The sequence below is a fragment of the Hippopotamus amphibius genome, chromosome 13 (genome assembly GCF_030028045.1).
Source record: "Hippopotamus amphibius kiboko isolate mHipAmp2 chromosome 13, mHipAmp2.hap2, whole genome shotgun sequence".
NCBI lineage: Eukaryota > Metazoa > Chordata > Mammalia > Artiodactyla > Hippopotamidae > Hippopotamus > Hippopotamus amphibius.
The window spans coordinates 50,403,983-50,423,768 of record NC_080198.1 but is presented as its reverse complement, the minus strand read 5'-3'; the positions used below and the strand labels follow the sequence as shown (position 1 = coordinate 50,423,768).

Here is a 19,786-nt window from a genome sequence, read left to right as displayed (position 1 = left end):
ATTTTATATTCAGAATAATTACTTTCTACACTTCTGCTATCACTTTTTTAAAAAACGTGTTTCTTATTACAAAAGCAATGTATACTCATTATAAAAGAAAATTAGGAAATATAAATAGGAACCAAAGGAAAAAACTGCAATCCCACCATCCAGAGAATTTATTTAACTGCATGCTTTCCGATGCCTTATATTTACATATAAATTTTCTTCAGACCATGATCATGGGATCATGCTGACAGCACTACTTTTACTTTCCAATATTATATCATGCTATGATTTATTCTTAAATTTATGACGTAGACATTTGGGTAAATCTTTAATTGCCAAATGTTTTTCTCACATCAATGCTTCTGTCATAATTTTACTTCTTAAACCTTAATTAAGCCTTGGTCCACATCCTGTCATTTTTTACTTGTAAAGTGAGGATGAAAATACTGCTTGTTCTCAAAATTTTTTTTAGTTGAAAACCTTCTAGGAATTCATTATAAGGGGATTTCTAAACCTTAATCTCATCTCTTACCCCCATTAAATTCAACAAATATTCACACATCTGAAAGCACTTCAGTCAAAAGACACAGGTCCCTTCATCCTACAAAGTAGTTCTCTTTCAGAGAACTGAGCAGACACTAGACAGGCTGCCCAGAGGCAACATGGAGAAGATGAGAAAGGGGAGGGAAAACTGGAACTGGAAGATGGGACTTCAAAATAAAGACCAGACACGCCAGAAACAGAAAGGAGAGGATTTAGGAAAGCTCTCTGGGAAAAAGGCAGAACAAGATGTTTTTAAAAAGTATGAAATTAACACTCAGCTATTCAGCAGCAAAATGGGAGTAGGAAACTAAGCGCTGGAAGCTCTGAGAGAAAAGAGAGTTGGTAAGGAATTGAGGTGGGCCAGGTAAAATACCCAGCAAGGAATGCAGATATAGGCAGCTTTAATGGGAAGAGGGGTCAAATGAAATACTAGGCAATTATAACAGTAACAGGGAGAAAGAAAGGAAGAAGAATAAAAAGCTATTATAAAATAATAATATAGCTAGTTAGAAAAACAAGCTTATTCATAATGGCGGATCATCACACATATAATGGAAAAGGAGGAACGAAACAACGTAAGAGCAGAAAGAAGAGACTAGGATCTTTTAAGTAATTCAGGATGAAAAAAAACTTAGGAAATTCAACGGAAGGCAAACAGAACAGAGGCTGGAATATCCATAAGGTTATAAACACAACTTAGGAGACCAAAGAATAGAAGCCTGTAAAACTCTGAAAGGTTCTAATTCAGGATAAGGATAGAGACAAGTAAAGCACTAGGATGGAATTAGAAAAGCAACTCTATCCAAAGTCCATATGTAAATTTAGAGTCATAATAAATCATGAGTACAATATGAAAGAGATAATTAGGTATCTTAGAACTTATCTTTTCTGTATAACAGCCAATTACTGAGATAAAATTCATACCATACAATTCACCCCTTAAAAGTGTACAATTCAATGGTTTTTAATATAAAGCCAGAGATGTACACAATTTTACTTTTTTTTTATTTTTTATTTTTTTAAAGAACTTTTATTGAGATACAGTTAACATACAATAAGCTGCATATATTTAGAGTGTACAATTTGGTATCCCAATCTCCCAATTCACACAATCAATTTTAGAATGTCATCATCATCCCAAAAAACAACCCCGTACCCATTAGCAGTCACTCTCCATTCCTCCCAATTTCCTCAGTCCTATGCAACCATTAATCTAACTTCCCTTCTGTAGATTTGCCATATCTGGACATTTCATAGAAATGAAAGCATCCAATATTCCAGCCACTCTGGGAAACTGTCTGTGAATATCAACTAAAGGTAAACATACCCTATGGCCCAACAATTCCATTCAAATATATTCCAAGAGAACAAAAATGTAAGTATACCAAAAGACATGCATAAGCATGTTTCTAACAGCATTACTCATAAAAGCTACAAAATGAAAACAACTCACAAGTCCATCAACAGTATGGACTCATATAAAGTATGACCTACTCATACAAAGGAAAACTGTAAGGCAATGAAAATGAACAACTATAGCTGGATCCAACAACCCAAATGAATCTTAACAAGATAATGTTAAACTAAAAGAAGACATCAAAAGTACACACTACATGATTCCATTTATATAAAACTCAAACACAGGCAAAACTAAAGTATGGTGACAGAAGTCAGGATTATAGTTGCTTCTGGGAAGGAGAGAAAAGGCAAGGATTAAAAAAGATTTGGGGAGGCTTTTGGAATGCTGTGATGCTCTACTTCTTCACTTGTGTGGTAGATACATGTGTGCATTCATTTTGTGATAACTTACACAGCTGCATACTGACAATTTATGCACTATTCTGTACTAATGTCAAAATTGAATAAAAATTTTTAAATACTTTAATAAAACAATCACAATATAAATTTTAAAATATATAATGTAACATATATACAAACACACACACCACACACTCTCACACAAAACGTATCAATATATGTTAACATCATTTCTTTCATAAAATGATATTTAGGGGACTTCCTAGGTGGCACAGTGGTTAAGAATCTGCCTGCCAATGCAGAGGACATGGGTTCGATCCCTGGTCTGGGAAGATCCCACATGCCGTGGAGCAACTAAGCCCATGAGTCACAACTATTGATCCTGTGCTCTAGACCCCATGAGCCACAACTATTGAGCCTGTGTGCCACAACTACTGAAGCCCACGCACCCAGAGCCTGTGCTCCACAACAGGAGAAGCCACCGCAATGAGGAGCCAGCACATCACAACGAAGAATAGCCCCCACTCGCCACAATTAGAAAAAGCCCATATGCAGCAACAAAGATCCAATGCAGCCAATAAATAAATAATTAATTAAATATAAAATAAAATGTAGAACTAGAAGTTTCATAATATAGAGAGAACCAAAATTATTTTTTTTAAAAAGATACAGAATTTTTTCAAATAAAATTCTTGTTAACCCTGGAAGTAGAAAGCAAATGAATAAATAAGTAAACAAAATGCATATTTTTTAGACAACCTTATTACCTAAAAAATAATTCATACTGGAAACAATCGACATGGTAAGAGAGGCAGCCACACCACCACCTATGAAGTAGTCTTGCTCTTCCTGCCACCCCCCACCAAAAATCTGATCAAGCCTCTAGATCCAACTACCAATTTACAGGATATAAAGACAGAAGAACACATTAAACCACACCACAGGAAATGAATTAGTGATATCCAGGATATGGGAAACCTTTCAGAATAAACTAACTTATTCAACAAATAAAACACAAGGGAAAAAGTATTTGGGGTACATAAAGATTTAAAAAGACTTGCCATACATATCAACTAATTGTTGGACTTTACTTTTATACTGATTCAAGCAAACTGTTACAAAATAGACACATACTTACAACATTTATAAAACATTATGACATTTATGAAAACTTGAACCCTAACTGGATATCTGATATTACAGAATTATTTGCAAAAAAATTTAAGGTGTGGTGATCGTATTGTGGTTGTGACTGGAAAAACAATTTTTTTTTCCCTTTAGAAATATACTAACAACAAGGACCTGCTGTATAGCACAGGGAATTATATTCAGTATCTTGTAATAACTTACAGTGGCACAGAATCTGAAAAAGAATATATATATATATGCATATAAACTAAATCACTTTGCTGTCCACCTGAAATGTAAATCAACTATACTTCAGTTAAAAAACTTAAAAAATAAAATAAAAAGAAATATATTCAATAATTACAGATGAAATGTTATGAGTTGGATTTGCTTGAAAGTAATACAGGACAAGAGTTAGCAGGTGAGGGTGTAACAAACAAAACTGTCCACAAGTTAGTTATTGAAGATGGTAATAGGTACATGAAAGTTCATTATACTATCCTGTCTACCTTAGTATGTCTGAGATTTTCCATAATAAAGAGTTCAAAAAAAATTCTTTCAGGTAATCCCCTTAAAACGGGGACTAAAAATTCATTATAAAAATAAAATTTAATTGGAATAACATCTTCAATAAAATTTAAAGTACAAAAGAAGTACTAAAGAAAAAAGTGCCTTGGAAAAAAAGTTCTGATACACTAAAAGCTTATCAACAGGATCTTTACTGACCTGATTGATGCCATTCTACTCAGAAATTCTTGGTTTTCTTTTTATTTGACTACGTTGTAAGGGTAGTGACTGATTCTTATGCAGCTCTCTAGTATCCAGTATTTTGTACAGTATCTTTCAACAGTAAGTATTCAAAAAATATTTACTTAATGAATGAATATTTTTTTTACTAAATCCTTGCTCAAGCATCTTCTAAATAATGACTATTACTACTGATATTTGGTATCAAAAGATAATTACCTAAAGATGGTATTTAATTACATATTAAGTAATACATAAATTCATATGAGTACATAATAAAACAGTATCAAAAAATTATAGAATCTTAAGAATTTTTAAAATAGTAATAACCTATACATCCTTTTATATCTTTTAATATTAAAATATACCAGAAAATTGAACCTATTTTAAATAAGCACATGAAATTAAAACCTTAAAAACCAGTGGCAAAATAAATTTAGCAAGACTTACCTAGCAGGGGCAATTCCTCTCTTATAAAGGTCCACTCTCACTTTCTCTCCCACATGTCTATAAATCTCCACCATGGCCAATATTGCAGCATCTCTAACCTGCCAAATAATTCAGAAGTTTAAAAAAAAAACTTACAGGAGATACAATAAAATACTTCACCTCAAGATAACATAACATTCACAGACCAACTTGAAGCTCCAAGTTGGTTTTAATGCCTCTAAACCCCTGGGAGATTATGGCAGGTCATTAACAAAAACCAAGAGGACCTGCCAAGAAACCTCTAGAGAGACCTTGTAAAAGTTTTACAGAAATCTAAGAAACATGTAAATAAATTTGGCCTTTAAAAAATCTTCTATTTGTAATAAGATTTTATAAAGAACTGATAATAATTACATGAATACAAATCATGATCATGGTTAAGATATTTTCCTGTAATAAAACTGCCTTTCAAGAATGTGGCCTGAACTCAAACAGATAACTAGACACCAATGTTCACAGTATCATTATTCACAATAGCCAAAAACTGGAAACAACCCAAATGTCCATCCATGGATGAAGGATAAACAAAATGTGGTATATACAGACAATGGTATATTATTCAGCCTTAAACAGGAAAGGAAGAGAATTCTGACACATGCTACGACATGGATGAACCATGAAGACATTATGCTAAGTGAAATATGCCAGATACAAAACGACAAATATTGTATGGTTCCACGTTTTTGAGTAGTCAAATTCATATGGAGAGAAAGTGAAATGTGGCTGCCAGGAGCCAAAGGACTGGGGGAAATGAGGAGTTACTGTTTAAAGGGTAAGAGAGTTTCAGCTCAGGAAGATGGAAACGTTCTGGAGATGGGTGGTGGTGATGGCTGCACAGCAGTGTCAGTGTCCTTACTATCAATGAATCGTACACTTCAAAATGGTTGAAATGGTAAATTTTATGTTGTGAATATTTTACCACAATTAAAAGAAAAAAATAAATGTGGCCTAAAGACAGGAACGTGGAAGACAGTCTTTAGTTCCTTTGCATAGCTCACTGTCAAAGGGCAAATGAAGAGACAGTAGAACTCTCTACAAACCTCTAGAGGCGGAGCTAGGGCCTAAAAGCAGGGAAACCTTATCCAGGGTCATTCCAAATGCCAAGCTGTGCCAAAAGGGTTACAGCCAAGATTCAACTCTACCACAAGGGACAAGATCCAGAACACAGCCCTGTATTATGCCTACAGTATTTGCAGCTCAGGGAATTTGAAATTTCCAACAAGTGATATACCACTAGCACCAACAGGGTTATGACTGTTGCAAAAACTGTTGTTATACAGGAATGAAAAGGAAGCTGACAATCTGTCCTAACAATTAGCTTATAAGAAGACTATAGAAGGAATTACAGGTTCTTTGTTAATTTTTCAAACTCAAGAACTATCCTTTAAGTCCCATCTAACCTTAATACTAGCCAAACAGCTAACAAACTTAAGCAACATTTGTGAATATAATATGTTCTTAAAAACTAAATGTGGTGGATTTTAAAAGGAAAAAAATGAAGTGAATCTTGATTTTATCACCCCCCTCCTTCTCTCTTCTTTTCTAAAAATGGAATAAGAGTGCTAGAAAACAAGAGGTAGTCAAAAAATTAGTCAGTGCTTGAATGTAAATAAAATTTTACCTGACTGTTGGAATCTCCAAATAGGATACACAAATGTGGTACCAACTTGCTGAGGACTAGTGGCTGAGCCCCAAAACTAAATATAATTTGAAAAAAAAAAAAATAAAGAGAATTTGGTTTTAATCAAACAGTAAACAAAATATCCTTACACTTTCTTCTTGTCTGTCTCAATAAGACAAATATGGTGGAGAGCATGGACACACATCATTAAAACATGAAGGATATGAGAAACAAGCAAAAACTAATTCTAAACAATGTGAGACACGCAAACTTGAATAATCACGACTGACAATGAAAACTGGCAACACATGATCCAACAGAGCAAAATGTTCAACCAATGGCCCTCTTAAACCTAGCAATCTATCAATCACTCAGAAAATTTGAGCTTTTGCATTAAAATACTGATTTTTTTTTAGACTCTGGGTCTCAAATTTGCATTCCAATAAAGTAAGTAAATTAAAAGATCTTTATTTATGCTTATTAATATTTTGATGAGGTCATGGGTTGAAAGCAAATGATAAGAGAGCCAAAAATCACGAAAGTTGTGCAGACTGAATGCACTTACAAGCTCTAGATGGCAGAAAGGACCATAGAGGAGTAAAAGAAAATAAAATGAAAGTATAGTTAGAGAAAAGGAAGTAAGACTACAGAAAAAGTTGAAAGCTACTATATATATTACCCATTTTTTTGCACAGAACTTGAAAAAATAACCCACAAAGAGAACAAAAGCCCTAGCTTACAATTTCTTCAGACTGGAGGTCTGAGCTCTGTGCATCTATGCTGTCAGAGCTCTGCACACTGTTGCCAGCTTCACAGTCTGGTTACCTGGAGGAGTCTTATTCAGTCTATGATTTTGCTAACCACCTGCACTGGTCCAGAAAGCCTAAGGCCAACTAGCAAAAGGGGGCTGGGGAAAATAGCTACAATAGCTGAAATACCACTGAGATAAAAAAATTTTCCAAACTGGAACCAGAACAGAAGTAGATCCTAGGTTCTATCAGCGTATTTGTAATATGACCATCTATTTGAGCAACAACTATTAACATACTAAAGAGAAAAAGAGAATGACTTTCTCTTACCAATGACTAATAATTTTAAATTGGCAACATGAAAGGAAACAACATACATACAAAAAACTAACAGATAAAGCTATCAAATAAAATAAAAAATCTGGGGCCAGAGACCAATTAATAACTATTTTAAATTTGCTATTTCCATAGCTTTTCTGGAGCCTTGTGAAATGGATATTGTTTTTTCTTTTTTTAGAAAAATGAAAAACATATTCCAGTAATCATAAAACTTACATGTTTAATGTTTCAATAAGACACAGACACACGCCTTCTCGAGATCGAAAATTCTTGTGTTTAAAACCAGAAGCCAGCTGTTCCCAAATGCACTATTTGAAAGAAAAGTAAACATGTATAACAAAAAATTATTCGTGTTATAATCTTTTATCTCTTCTCAACCCGACTACCAACTGTATTGGTAACTAAATTTTCCCACGGACTGTTCACTTCTCTACAAGTTTTTCTAAGCCAAATTTGCACTGATGCTGCTCTCATCCATTTTTAAATATCTTAATCACATTTTTAATTTTTATTTTATATCTTTCACTTTAGATTTCAATTATTCTCAGAAAAACTATACCCAACACCTAAAAACTTTGGAATTTCCAAGGACACATAATTTCTTCTAAGCTTTAGAAACCTTCAATAACAATGCTACCATTATAAGCCTAGTAGTACTGTAAGCATTTAAAAGGTCCAATGTTGCCTAGCAACTAGTACTGACTGTCACATGGAACAGGCTTTTTCAACATTTTATAATTCAGGGTTTCCTCCTTTTAACATTGGATTCAAATACAGAAACATATTGGGCAAATCATTCTATTGCTACCCACCATAATCTTTTTTTTTTAAAGCACAGATAAACCTATACAAACAATCTAAAACAATTATATGGGTTCGTTATAAGAAGGAATTCAACTTTGTTTTTCTAAACATATAGCCAACTGTCCCAATCAATCCTTCCTCCACATTTAAGAAACACCACCCTTACCATTTACCGAATTAATGTGTACACACACACACACAAACCCCTATTCCTGGACTCGATTCTCCCTGGACTCTGTATTTAGTTCTACTAATATTATTTGCATCTGTCAAATTTTCTGTAGGGTAACTTGGAAGTATACCAAAAAAAATCTTAAATGTGAATAACCTGACCCAGCAACACCATCTCTGGAACTCTGTTCTATAATTACATTTACATCCAAAGACACACGTACAAGGATGCCCTTTACATCACTCGTTGTAATAATAGCATGTCAAAAACAAGTTAAAACTTGAGCTGCTAAGCAAGTGTTAAAGGATACCCATCATACTATAAGTAAGGACTTACATATATATACCTTTACACTCTATATAAAAAATTTGAGGAAGTTTATTTGTACAACTCAATACTCTTTGGATTTTTTATAAAACATGTAATACAATTCTTAAACTGTATTTTATATGATAACATATATCACTGTGTATTTTGTAAATTCTGATTTTTTCCCACTTAACATGAGCTACTCTTTAAATCTTTGTTTTCATGTCAATTTATTTTTACTCCTCTTTCAAAATATGTCCAAAAGGGCAATTTTTTTCTACTATATTCATAAAACACAGGTCACTGTCATCTAATCTATGCCTCATATAATTAGTAACCACATGTTAAAATAAAAAATTTTCTTCCTGTTTCAGTAAGGGTTGCAGAAATTCATATAACATCCAGTAGTTCTCAAAATTAGCTTTCTCACTGAACACTGTAATTTTATCTGCAAATTACTGCAGGTAACGAAAATCAGAGAATCCGAACAAATAATATAATCTGTACATTGTCAAATCACTTAAATCTATGAATTAGCTTTTCAAAAAAGCATTAAAGAGTAGAAAATAAGAAAAAGAAAAGCAAAAGATCAAAAAGTTAAATATTGACATTGTATCTTAAATTTCAACTTCTGTAAAGCATTAACAATAATTTACTGTGTAAAATTTTGGCTTTCATGTCCCTGGGGCTTTAATGACTTGCTATGATTACCATCTGTCTTTACTGTTATTCAATCATTAATTAGCAAAATCTGAATTTTAAAATGTAGGCCTACCATAGGTGGTGCTACTTGATCCATTAACTTCAGTATCAGAGTCTGAGCTTCATCTCGAACCTTGTCTTTTGCATCTCCCATTCTGTCTATTAAAGCTACAATAACTACAGAAATAAAGGGGGAAAAGAATAAATATTTATATTTCATGTCCATTATAAATTGTATTTTACAAAATTACAAACACCAATTATTTCCATAAATGAAAAGTTATGAGGTAATAAGCAAGTTCTTTACTCATGAGTCCAATCAAAAATAACTGAGAAGCAAGTTTCAAAAGAATACATATAGTATGACATCCACTTAAAATAACAATGTTCAAAAAAAAAGCAAAACAATATTCTTCTGTTTAGAGATACATATAAATGGTTAAGCTCTACAGACGAGCAAGGAAGTGATTATCCCAAAGGTCATGACAGCAGTCACCTCTGGTAGAGGGTGGGAGGTGTCATCAGGAAATGCAGATGGAGCATATGAGGAACTGGCAGAGTTCTAGATTTCTGACCTGGGCAAAGGCAGGTGTTGGTTTTATAATTATTCTTTAAGTTGTACCTGTTTGATATGTATTCGTCTACATGTAAAACATATTACTCAAATGACAAAAACAAAGCCTGGGCCCATGGGATTGAGGTCTTTCTCTACTATTTCCAAGGCTTTGGCACTATTCATGAAAGGAGGCAGGAAAAGCAGGTTAGAGTCCATTCCTGGAGAGTTTTCATGAAACGGGTTTCTGTAACTAAAAATCAACAAAGCACCACAAAGAAATCACATCTACTGGGTGTGGGAGGGAAGGAAATAGAAGGGGAGCTAAAATTGAGGTTATGGGATCTAAAGTCAACCCACAGGGCAAAAACATCTCACAGTCAAAATTATCTTTTTGTAATTCCTTAAATTACCACTGCATACTTAGTGTGGTGTTACTAGGTGTGTGAACAAACTATTTAATATTTTTATCTAATCGTTTTGTCTCCTCAACCCATAAATTTTTGCAGTAGTATCCACCTCAGAAGATTACTGAAATATATGTAAGTAACTCAGAGAGTGAAGGACACTGGGTAAACATTCAATGTGTCTCTGATTTATTTATATACACATATAATTAAATGTGTAAGTAATGTAGCAAATGTATTCTACAATGTAACACTGTCTACAACATAACAACCAGAACTGATATAATAATCAACAACATTTAAGGAAAGAAGAAACACATCCTTTTTGGGAGAAAATGATTAGAGTGAGAAGCCAACCATACAAAATGGAAAGATCATTCAAAAATCTAAGCCTGATAAAGGAAATGACTGTGTAAGAAAACATAGTCCTTGCCATAAAAATCATAAGCCTAATCATGAGGCAACTGAAGTATCTGTCAGCTGAATATAAATCCTTCTCAACTTGCTTAGATGTATTGTTAACACTAGAGAAATTCACCTACTCTACAGGACAGGCTGTTGCAGGACTCTGGTTCTGATAGCTTCTGACAGACAGAAGACAATACTAAACACTTAATAAATGTTAAGACAGTATTATGCACTAAGCACTGAATTATCTCATTTAAACCTCATAACAATCCTATGAAATAGAGTGGGGCCATTTGATAGAGAAGGCCCGGAGGGATTATATACCAAGGTCACACAAGTAGCAAGTAGTGAAACCAGGGTTTAAGTAATCTACACAATGTTAGGCTACAGTCATAACTACTTCCATTTATTTATAAGTGACGTGTTTTGTGTGTGTGTATTAACCACCACACAACAATAATGAAAAAAAAAATAGACACTTCATTCCTGAGAGGTAGAGTTGAACTGAAAAAAAAAAGAAAAGAAAGGGACTTCCCTGGTGGTCCAGTGGTTAAGACTCCGTGCTTTCACTGCAGGGAGCACAGGTTCAGTCCCTGGTTGGGGAATGGAGATTCTACATGCCGTGCAGCGCTGCCCAGCCCCCCCAAAAAACTGGCCCAAATGGGTGTCACTTCAATTTAAAACCTAAAATTTACAAAGCATAAACAACAAAACAAAACAAAAAACCTCACACTACCCAAACTTAAGATTTAGTTATTAAATTAAACCAAAAAATTCATAAATTTTTTGCACCAGATTTCCTTTTTAACTCTCAGAGTCAAACAGAACAAGATTTATTTCTAGCTCTACTGCGTTATTTTATTACACAAGAGAGTAAACTTCTCTAACTACAAAGTTTCTTTGTCTGTAAAATAAGGAGGGATCCAGTTCTACCTCACGCGTGCCAGTGAGAGAATAAGTAAAACTGTTAAAAAGCACCTGTGCCAAGCCCATGATAACTATTCAGAAGTGTTAGCACTCTTCCTCAAAGATCTGTAGATAATGACTACTGAATTATCATTCAACATGATGAACATGCAATCGATAACTATTGGGAATCCAAAACTGAGCTTTTCACTCTGTAAACTCTCAAAAAGAACTTGTTAAACAAATAAATGCATCTATCACAGACTGGAATTTGGACAGTGAAACATGGAAGAAGTCTGAAGCATAGCTGATAGCACATTTTATTCTCTTAGCATTGTACAAGATGTGAATTATTTTACAAGATGCAAAGCTGATGACCAGGTATCCTGACTGTTCTAATACCTTTTCTACAGTACCATTTTGGATTAAAACTATCTGTTTAAGATTCGTAAAACATGAAATCCTTCACTGAATTCTGTTATCATAAAACCAGGGTTGGAGGAATTCTCTGGCTGTCCAGTGGTTAGGACTCTGTGCTTTCACTGCCAAGGGTATGGTTTCAATCCCTCGTCGGGGAACTAAGATCCCCCAAGCTGTATGGTGCAGCAAAAAACAAACAAACAAACAAACCAAAAACCAGGGTTGGTGATCAGTGTTAAATATAAATTGAATTTTGGGGGAGGGGGCGGGAGGGTGGTTGAACGTTAAATTTTTCCACAGTACATGTAGTCATAAAAGAAAATTTAAATATATTAAAGAATTACATTAAGAGAGTCGATACTCTTTTTGGTACTTTGTCTAAAACTGAACATGAAACCTCAATCTCCCTAAAACTTCACTTTTAACGTAAAAAGATAAAAAATATTTGTAATGACAGTTAATAACCCAAGTGTACCAAAAGAAAAACAATCTCTCTCACATCAAGTTACATATATCTAAGGTTACATTATCAAAAAAAACCTTCAGCGCATAACTTTAACTCAATTCCCTCCTTTTATGGAGAGGCTCCTAAAATGGTCTGGCTAAGATCTAAGACAGAGTAAAACAAGAAAGGTAACTCCGGGATTCTTAGTCTAGTACTATATCTCTTTAAGAGCACACAAATACACCGTAGCCTATCCTGTAGAGCTGTCATACAAATTATAAATAATTATTTGAGGATAATCTTTCATATATGTAAAGTAGAGAAGCCCAGTAAATGGATAAAAAGTGGACATTCAATAAATGGTAGCAAAACTGTGATGAAATTTTCCTATTATATCACATTGACTCTCAAGTAATAACAAGAAAGTTTCACTAAGAACCATAATGAACACTTAAACACTCAGAGTTCAAAATGAAAACAATACTAACAGTGAATGCACAGCGATAACCAGAAAGAGGAGATTAAAGGATAAAAAGTTATACGTATGAGACTATGTAGATATGAGGGAAACATAAACAAAAAACACTAACCAACAAAAACAACAATGTAATTTAAGGGTATAAGAATCATGAAGGAAAGAAAACATCAGCATATGGTGAAATTAATCTGAAAAGCTCCAAGATATTGAAATGAGAAGTAAATCATGAAAAGAGAAAGGAAGGACCACGGTGAAGAAAGGATTTCAAAAAGAAGTGACAGCACAGCAGAGGCACAAACCAGTTAAGCCAGAACTAACAAGAGTGGGCAAGTTTCTGATTAACAAGAGTGGAGACTGTTTACTGACGATCACAAATAAATAAGGCTGCAGAGGTAGAGACGTCACATATGCTGAGAGGACTGACTCCAAGGACAGCAAAACAGAAATAAGTTTGGAAAAAAGAACAGTCCTGGGAGGCAGCAAACTAGGGTTCTAGTCCTAATACTCCTACTGCCTCAATATGAGCAGTCAGTATGTATATCAAACTCCATCTGGCCCTCTTTGCATCTGAAAAATAAGTGAGATACATAATATCTAGAATTACTTCAAATTTAAAATATTGTCCGTAACAACTAATAATAGGGGGCTACTACAGGGCAGGGGGTCACCAACACAGTTGCCTACAGTCAGGGAGGTACCAGAAATGCCAAAAACAAACCAGATCTAAGAACTGCAGTATTCCAACCTCTGTGTATTATAACCAAAATTCTCAGTTATGCAGAGACAAGAGGAGATGGGAGGGACTTATGGATTAGAAAACTCATGATCCAAACAGAAAGGAAGCTACGACAGAGCTTCTGCCGATATTCACATGTGGGGATGGAAGATCAGCGTCACCACATTGGCCCATTTTTCAAGACAAGCCACAAATGTGAATTTTTATGTAAAACTTTCTAAACATTGATTCAAAATACTTTAAGAAAATACATAAGCAAGTAACACGTGTGCAGGGCACAGTTTTTAACATCTCACATAGGATTTTAAGCAGGAGACTGATGGTTCAAAAACCATCTTTTCAGAAAATATTCATACAAAGTTTGATTTGGAACCAGTATCGATTAAAAAGGAAATAATAAAGATAGGGAAGGAACAGATAGACAATAAAATGCACTGAAAGAATAGACAGGGACTTCCTAGGTGGCACAGTGGGTAAGAATCTGCCTGCCAATGCAGGGGACACGGGTTTGATCCCTGCCCCAGGAAGATACCACATGCCGCGGAGCAACTAAGCCCGTGTGCCACAACTATTGAGCCTGTGCTCTAGAGCTGGTGAGCCACAACTATTGAGCCCATGTGCCGCAACTACTGAAGCCCACGCGCCTAGAGCCTATGCTCTGCAACAAGAGAGGCCACTGCAATGAGAAGCCCACGCACCACAATGAAGAGTAGCCCCCGCTCACTGCAACTAGAGAAAGCCCGTGTGCAGCAATAAAGACCCAACACAGCCAATTAAATAAATAAATAAATAAATTTATAAAAAAAAAGAAGACAATAAAAATAGAAGAAATTGGCAAAATTTAGTGGCATACTGAACATGAAGCTGACCAAAGATAATCTGAAAATAAGGGTGATGATACATTATGAGGCATTCACTTAATCCATAAAAAAAAAAAATCACAAACATCTGAGATTACCCTTAAATATGTTTCTTTATAATAGGACCAAACCCACTCACTGAAGCACCCCAAAAGGCACACAAAGGGAATGTAGGTTTAGAAGATAAGTCAAAGCAACCTTTGCAATCTAACTACTATACAAAAAGCACTGTACTAGCGTATGGTTCTGGACTGCAAACACACTACAAGTAAGTGCTGTTCAAAGTGTGGTCAGCAGCCCAGGACCAGTCTACTAACTACTTGTGATAAAGAAATTGTGAGTTTTATTCTAAAACAAGGTTTGGAAACAATCTGACCAAAGTAAATTTTACATTTTTTGAATCTAACAATAAAAAACTGAGCTTTGTATTTTTTTCATTTTGTTGTAATTTATTTGTATTGTATTTTATAAAATATTGGTCTGCAATAGACTAGCAATGGAAGAAAGGTCCTTCACCACAGATAAGTGAAAACCGGTGTTGTGAATTATATTATAAATTATTATATGTTACAAACAAGTAAAAGATACAGTAAAAAAAAACTGAAAATATGAAATAAAAACTCTATTAGCAGTATATTCGTTAAGTTTTTTGCTTTCGTTTGTTTTTGTCTTAAAAGGAACATATTTAAATAGGCTTAAAATCTTCTGCATCTCAGCAAATGAAAATGCTAAGTAGCAGATATCTGAGTTATATAAAATTACATTTTTGCATTTATAGAGAACTAATTCTGTTAAATAAAAACTATGAGAAAAAAGTTAGTATGCCAAACCCTACAATAATTTTTAAATAAAGTTAACTTACCCATTGCTACATAGGACTTAAATCGTGTTGATAATCTGTCCACAAAGGCACTTAAAATTTCCAATCCCATTAATGACACCTATAGATAGAAAGAAATTTTAATGAATACAAATTACTGACGCATATTTTCATATCAGTATGTAATTGCTGACATAAAGATCTTCATATATTACCACGTTTTTAAAAAAATGAGAGTGAAATATTCAGGATGAACAGTTATGAGGTTAAGGCACCCTACTATCAAGTGGCTCAATAATAATGATGATGATAATGATGATGATCTGCAAATGCAGGAAGACCGTGAGAGAGCACATCTGGCAAAATACTAATAACTGGTAAATTAGATGAAGGGTACACAGGAGTTCACTGACTCTACCTGCAACTTTCCTGTAATGTTGAAATGTTTCTTAAATGAAACAGTTAAACAAAACAGCACATTTAATCACAGAGGAATTCCAGTTCTGTCTAGGATTTAGAAACTGGAAAAAACCATCACTCCCACTGTAAACAAGAAAAAGCCAAGTATACTCTAAAACCATAACTGTTCCTGAATCCATCAAAAGTTAAGGTTGTAGAATAATCATCTAGTTTAAAATCTTAAGGAATGACAGATGCCAAGGAGAGATGGGACATAAGCAGTAGGTCACATGTGGCAGAGGACAGAAGGAAAATGAAGCCGCGATACAAGCAGGTAAAAAGAATTCAGGTATATTCAACTCTTTGTTAGTAGCTGAGCATGGGTTAGCATGAAAATACAGAATCCCTATTAGTTGCAGACACAAGGAGAGTTCACAACCACTTGCGGCTTTCTCCACAAACCTCCACTGGATACTCATAATTAAGACTGAGGACAGGGCAGGAAGTTAGAGCAAGTCTCACGGTGGTTACAGGTCTCAGAGGAAGAGAGCAGCTGCTTCTGCAGGAAAAACACACACCTTTCCAGTTTCCTTGACCTATAAGAAACAAAGTTTGAAGCTACTGAGGGAGACAAAAGCTGTTACCCTCTAAACAGAGGTAAAAACTCACGCCTATTAAGTAAAGGGGGGGAGGGGCGGGAGGGAAGCCTTCTACTTCAAGGGTAGCAGCAGAAAACTACCCTGGGCTCCAATGATTAAAGGTTTCCAGTTGAGGGGGGACAGGTGATAAAGCCGTACGCCCCCAAGACTCAGGGACAGAGGGTTCCTAACACTGATGCTGTACCAGGAAAACAGCTAGACCAGCCCCACTACCCAAACACCAGCCAGCAAGAACAGAATAAGAAGCAACTGCAGTCTACCACTGGGGAAGGAGAAAACCCCTCTATAAAGCACAAGAAAAAAGAGAAGGCCTGAAGGCGGGGGGGGGGGGGGGGGGGGGGGGGGGGGAGGCACAGAAACATTGAGGACCCAACAATTCCATTCCTAGGCATATACCCAAAGGAATTAAAGCAGGACACAAACAGATGCTTGTATGCCACTGTTCATTACGCATCATTCATTACAGCCCAAAGTGGAAAAGCCTACATGTCCATCAACTGATGAATGAATAAACAAAATGCGGTATATGCATCCAATCAAATATGATTTGGCCATAAATAGTAATGACTGACACATGCTACAACATGGATAAAGCTTGAAAACATAGGTGAGAAAGTCAGACCCAAATGGCTACATGTTGTGTGATTCAATTTATAAGAAATGTCCAGAATAAGCAAACCCATAGAGACAGAAAGTAGATTAGTGGTATGTAGGATTAGTGGATGTGGGGGGAAATGAAGGTAACAGCTAAAGGTACAGGGTTCTCTTCGAGGTGATGAAAATGTTGTAAAATCAACTGTACTGATTGTCGTGCACACCTGCAAATATACTAAAAAACAATGAGCTGTACACTTGAATGAGTGAACTGTATAATATGTGAATTATATCAATAAAGCTATTTAAAAAATTAATTGGAAGTGCACAGACACACAAAATTTAATAGATGATAAAAGCAGCATCTCAAATCAGCAGGAAAAACATGTACTCTTAGTAAGCTCTCACTTAGGAATGTATTCCAAAGATAAACCAGCAAAATTATAAGAAGACAAAGATTTTTGCAAAAGACTGGAAACTATCCAAACGTTCATCAGCATGGGACAGATTCAAAAAATTATTGCATATCCACACTGTAGAGTACTATGACACTTTAAAAATAAAAATGAAGACTATCCTACAGCTGCCTATGCAATGATCTCCAAGATATATTAAGTGAAAAAAGCAAGCTGGAGGAATGTAAGTATATATTTTAAAAACAGGACTACAAATAGATATAATTATAAATGTTTATTTAAAAAACAACAACAATGGAAAGATAATAAGAAAAATATTTTTATGGTTGGGAACAGGCTATAAGGAACAGAGAAAGAAACCAGAGTATTTTGAATATACCTTCTTTGTAGCAATAATTTCCTTGAAAATGAAATAAGTAAAGCTAAATGTATACTCAATTAGTAGTATAACCACACAGGAGACTATTCCGAGTGACTTTAAAATAAAGCAATTTGACTGTCTCTAGTGGGATATACCCTAAGGACAAAAAACTCTGCAAAAAAGAACTGTCAATGTTTTTAGAAATTATGTATATACGAGGAGATATAGATGGACGATATGTAATAGTAAAAACTACAGTCCTGAATATGAAGTAGAATATAAATATGAACTGATGATGTATTTGTCTTTAAATAAAACCTAACCCTATCCATTGAAAAAAATCTGGAAACAATGATCCATTAGCAATAAGTTCCATTAGCACCCATATTGCAGTTTCCACATACCATTGCTCACAAAAAGGAACCAAAGCTTCTTGGAGAAATGGCCGATTCCAGGGCAGGAGCAGGAGATATGATCTCATGATACCAGACACCAAAGACTCTATCAAAGGTTATTAGGGTCATGTGATAGAACAGTTTGGATATTAATAAGGATAATAACAGGATTTCTCTGGCAGTCCGGTGGTTAGGACTCTGTCCTTCCACTACAGCGGGGGAAGATTGCCAGGCTCCACTGAGGACCCACTTGAAGGTCAAGAATTCACAGTGAAATCATTTATGGATTTCCCTGGTGGCACAGTGGTTAAGAATCCACCTGCCAATGCAGGGGACACAGGTTTGATCCCTGCGTCGGGAAGATTCCACATACAGCAGAGCAACTAAGCTCATGCACCACAATCTGAGCCTGCACTCTGGAGCCCGCGAGCCAGAACTACTGAGGCCCGAGTGCCTACAGCCCGTGCTCCACAACAAGATACGAAGCCCACGCAGCGCAACAGAGTAGCCCCGGCTCACCACAACTAGATAAAGCCCGTGCGCAGCAATGAAGACCCAACGCAGCCAATAAAAATAAATCATTTTTTTTTAAAGTGAAATCAGATGCTTTGTGTTTTTCTCCATCCACCTTCAGTTACATTAGTGCAGGTGTAGGGTAGAGAGAGTTCGATTAACCAGGATTACATTTTATTAAATGAGAACCACAAAGCAAGAATGAGGAGGGAGAAGAGAATTAAAAATGAAGGTAAGGGTGTGATTGACTGATCAGGATACTTAGACAAGAGGAATAATGGGACAGTTAACAGTTAAATGAATTGGATGTCACATGGGGTGGTCAATCTCTTTAAGATGGTGTACTCAAAGAAATAAGGTTCAGAATTTAGAGCCCCAGAATATCACAATCACCGACAGTAATGCCACTTGTGAAGTCTGAATAACGAGCAACCACACACCTATAGTGGTCTGAGCTGGCATTTACAGCGATACGTACTGGTGCAGCCATCTGACTAGCACTGTGTCTTCCTGGGTAGTCAGGCTGGCACATTTACATACTGAAACGTTTTATCTCACTATAAATTATGTGTAATTTTCCTTTATAGTAAAGTTAGGACATTACTGGGGTTTTTAAAAATGACATGGCTTGAGTATTATCCATAAATTTTATTTCAGGATGGTAGAGGGGGCATTAAAAGAGAGCACTGAATCCAACAGTGTTCAGAATCACTAACCTACAGAAACTCTCACGCACACCTACAAGGTGACAATGCAAAAGCACAATGTGAATAGTAAAAAGTTAAACACAACCTGGATGTCATTCCTATATGGTAGGTAAACGGAAGAGACAAGAACCATATATACAGCTAGACTTCAAACTAAAAAATAGTATATTGTAAGAAATTGATGGTTTATAAGATATACAATCAAGGTGACGCTAACATTGGAAAGAATCATCCTTCAAGTGGCAAAAGGGCTGTGATTTTGGATTCCAACAAAAGACTTGAAATCCTAGCACATTACTAGCCCAGCACTAGATAACACTAGATTTATAAGGGACATTTTATAAGCGACATTTTATTTCT

The 19,786-nt window shown here is 35.3% G+C and overlaps 1 protein-coding gene across 13 annotated transcripts in view; it reads right to left on the bottom strand.

Moving 5' to 3' along the window:
* The window catches only part of CLASP2 (cytoplasmic linker associated protein 2), a 155,602-nt gene that overhangs the window by 131,978 nt on the left and 3,838 nt on the right, over positions 1-19,786 (bottom strand). For all 13 annotated transcript variants that reach the window (XM_057704441.1, XM_057704442.1, XM_057704446.1 and 10 more), the window contains exons 2-6: positions 15,425-15,503; positions 9,423-9,526; positions 7,579-7,670; positions 6,275-6,350; positions 4,615-4,712 (exon numbers count right to left, since the gene is read on the bottom strand). In XM_057704441.1, coding sequence (XP_057560424.1) covers positions 4,615-4,712; positions 6,275-6,350; positions 7,579-7,670; positions 9,423-9,526; positions 15,425-15,503 — 449 coding nt within the window. The remainder of the gene's footprint in view (positions 1-4,614; positions 4,713-6,274; positions 6,351-7,578; positions 7,671-9,422; positions 9,527-15,424; positions 15,504-19,786) is intronic.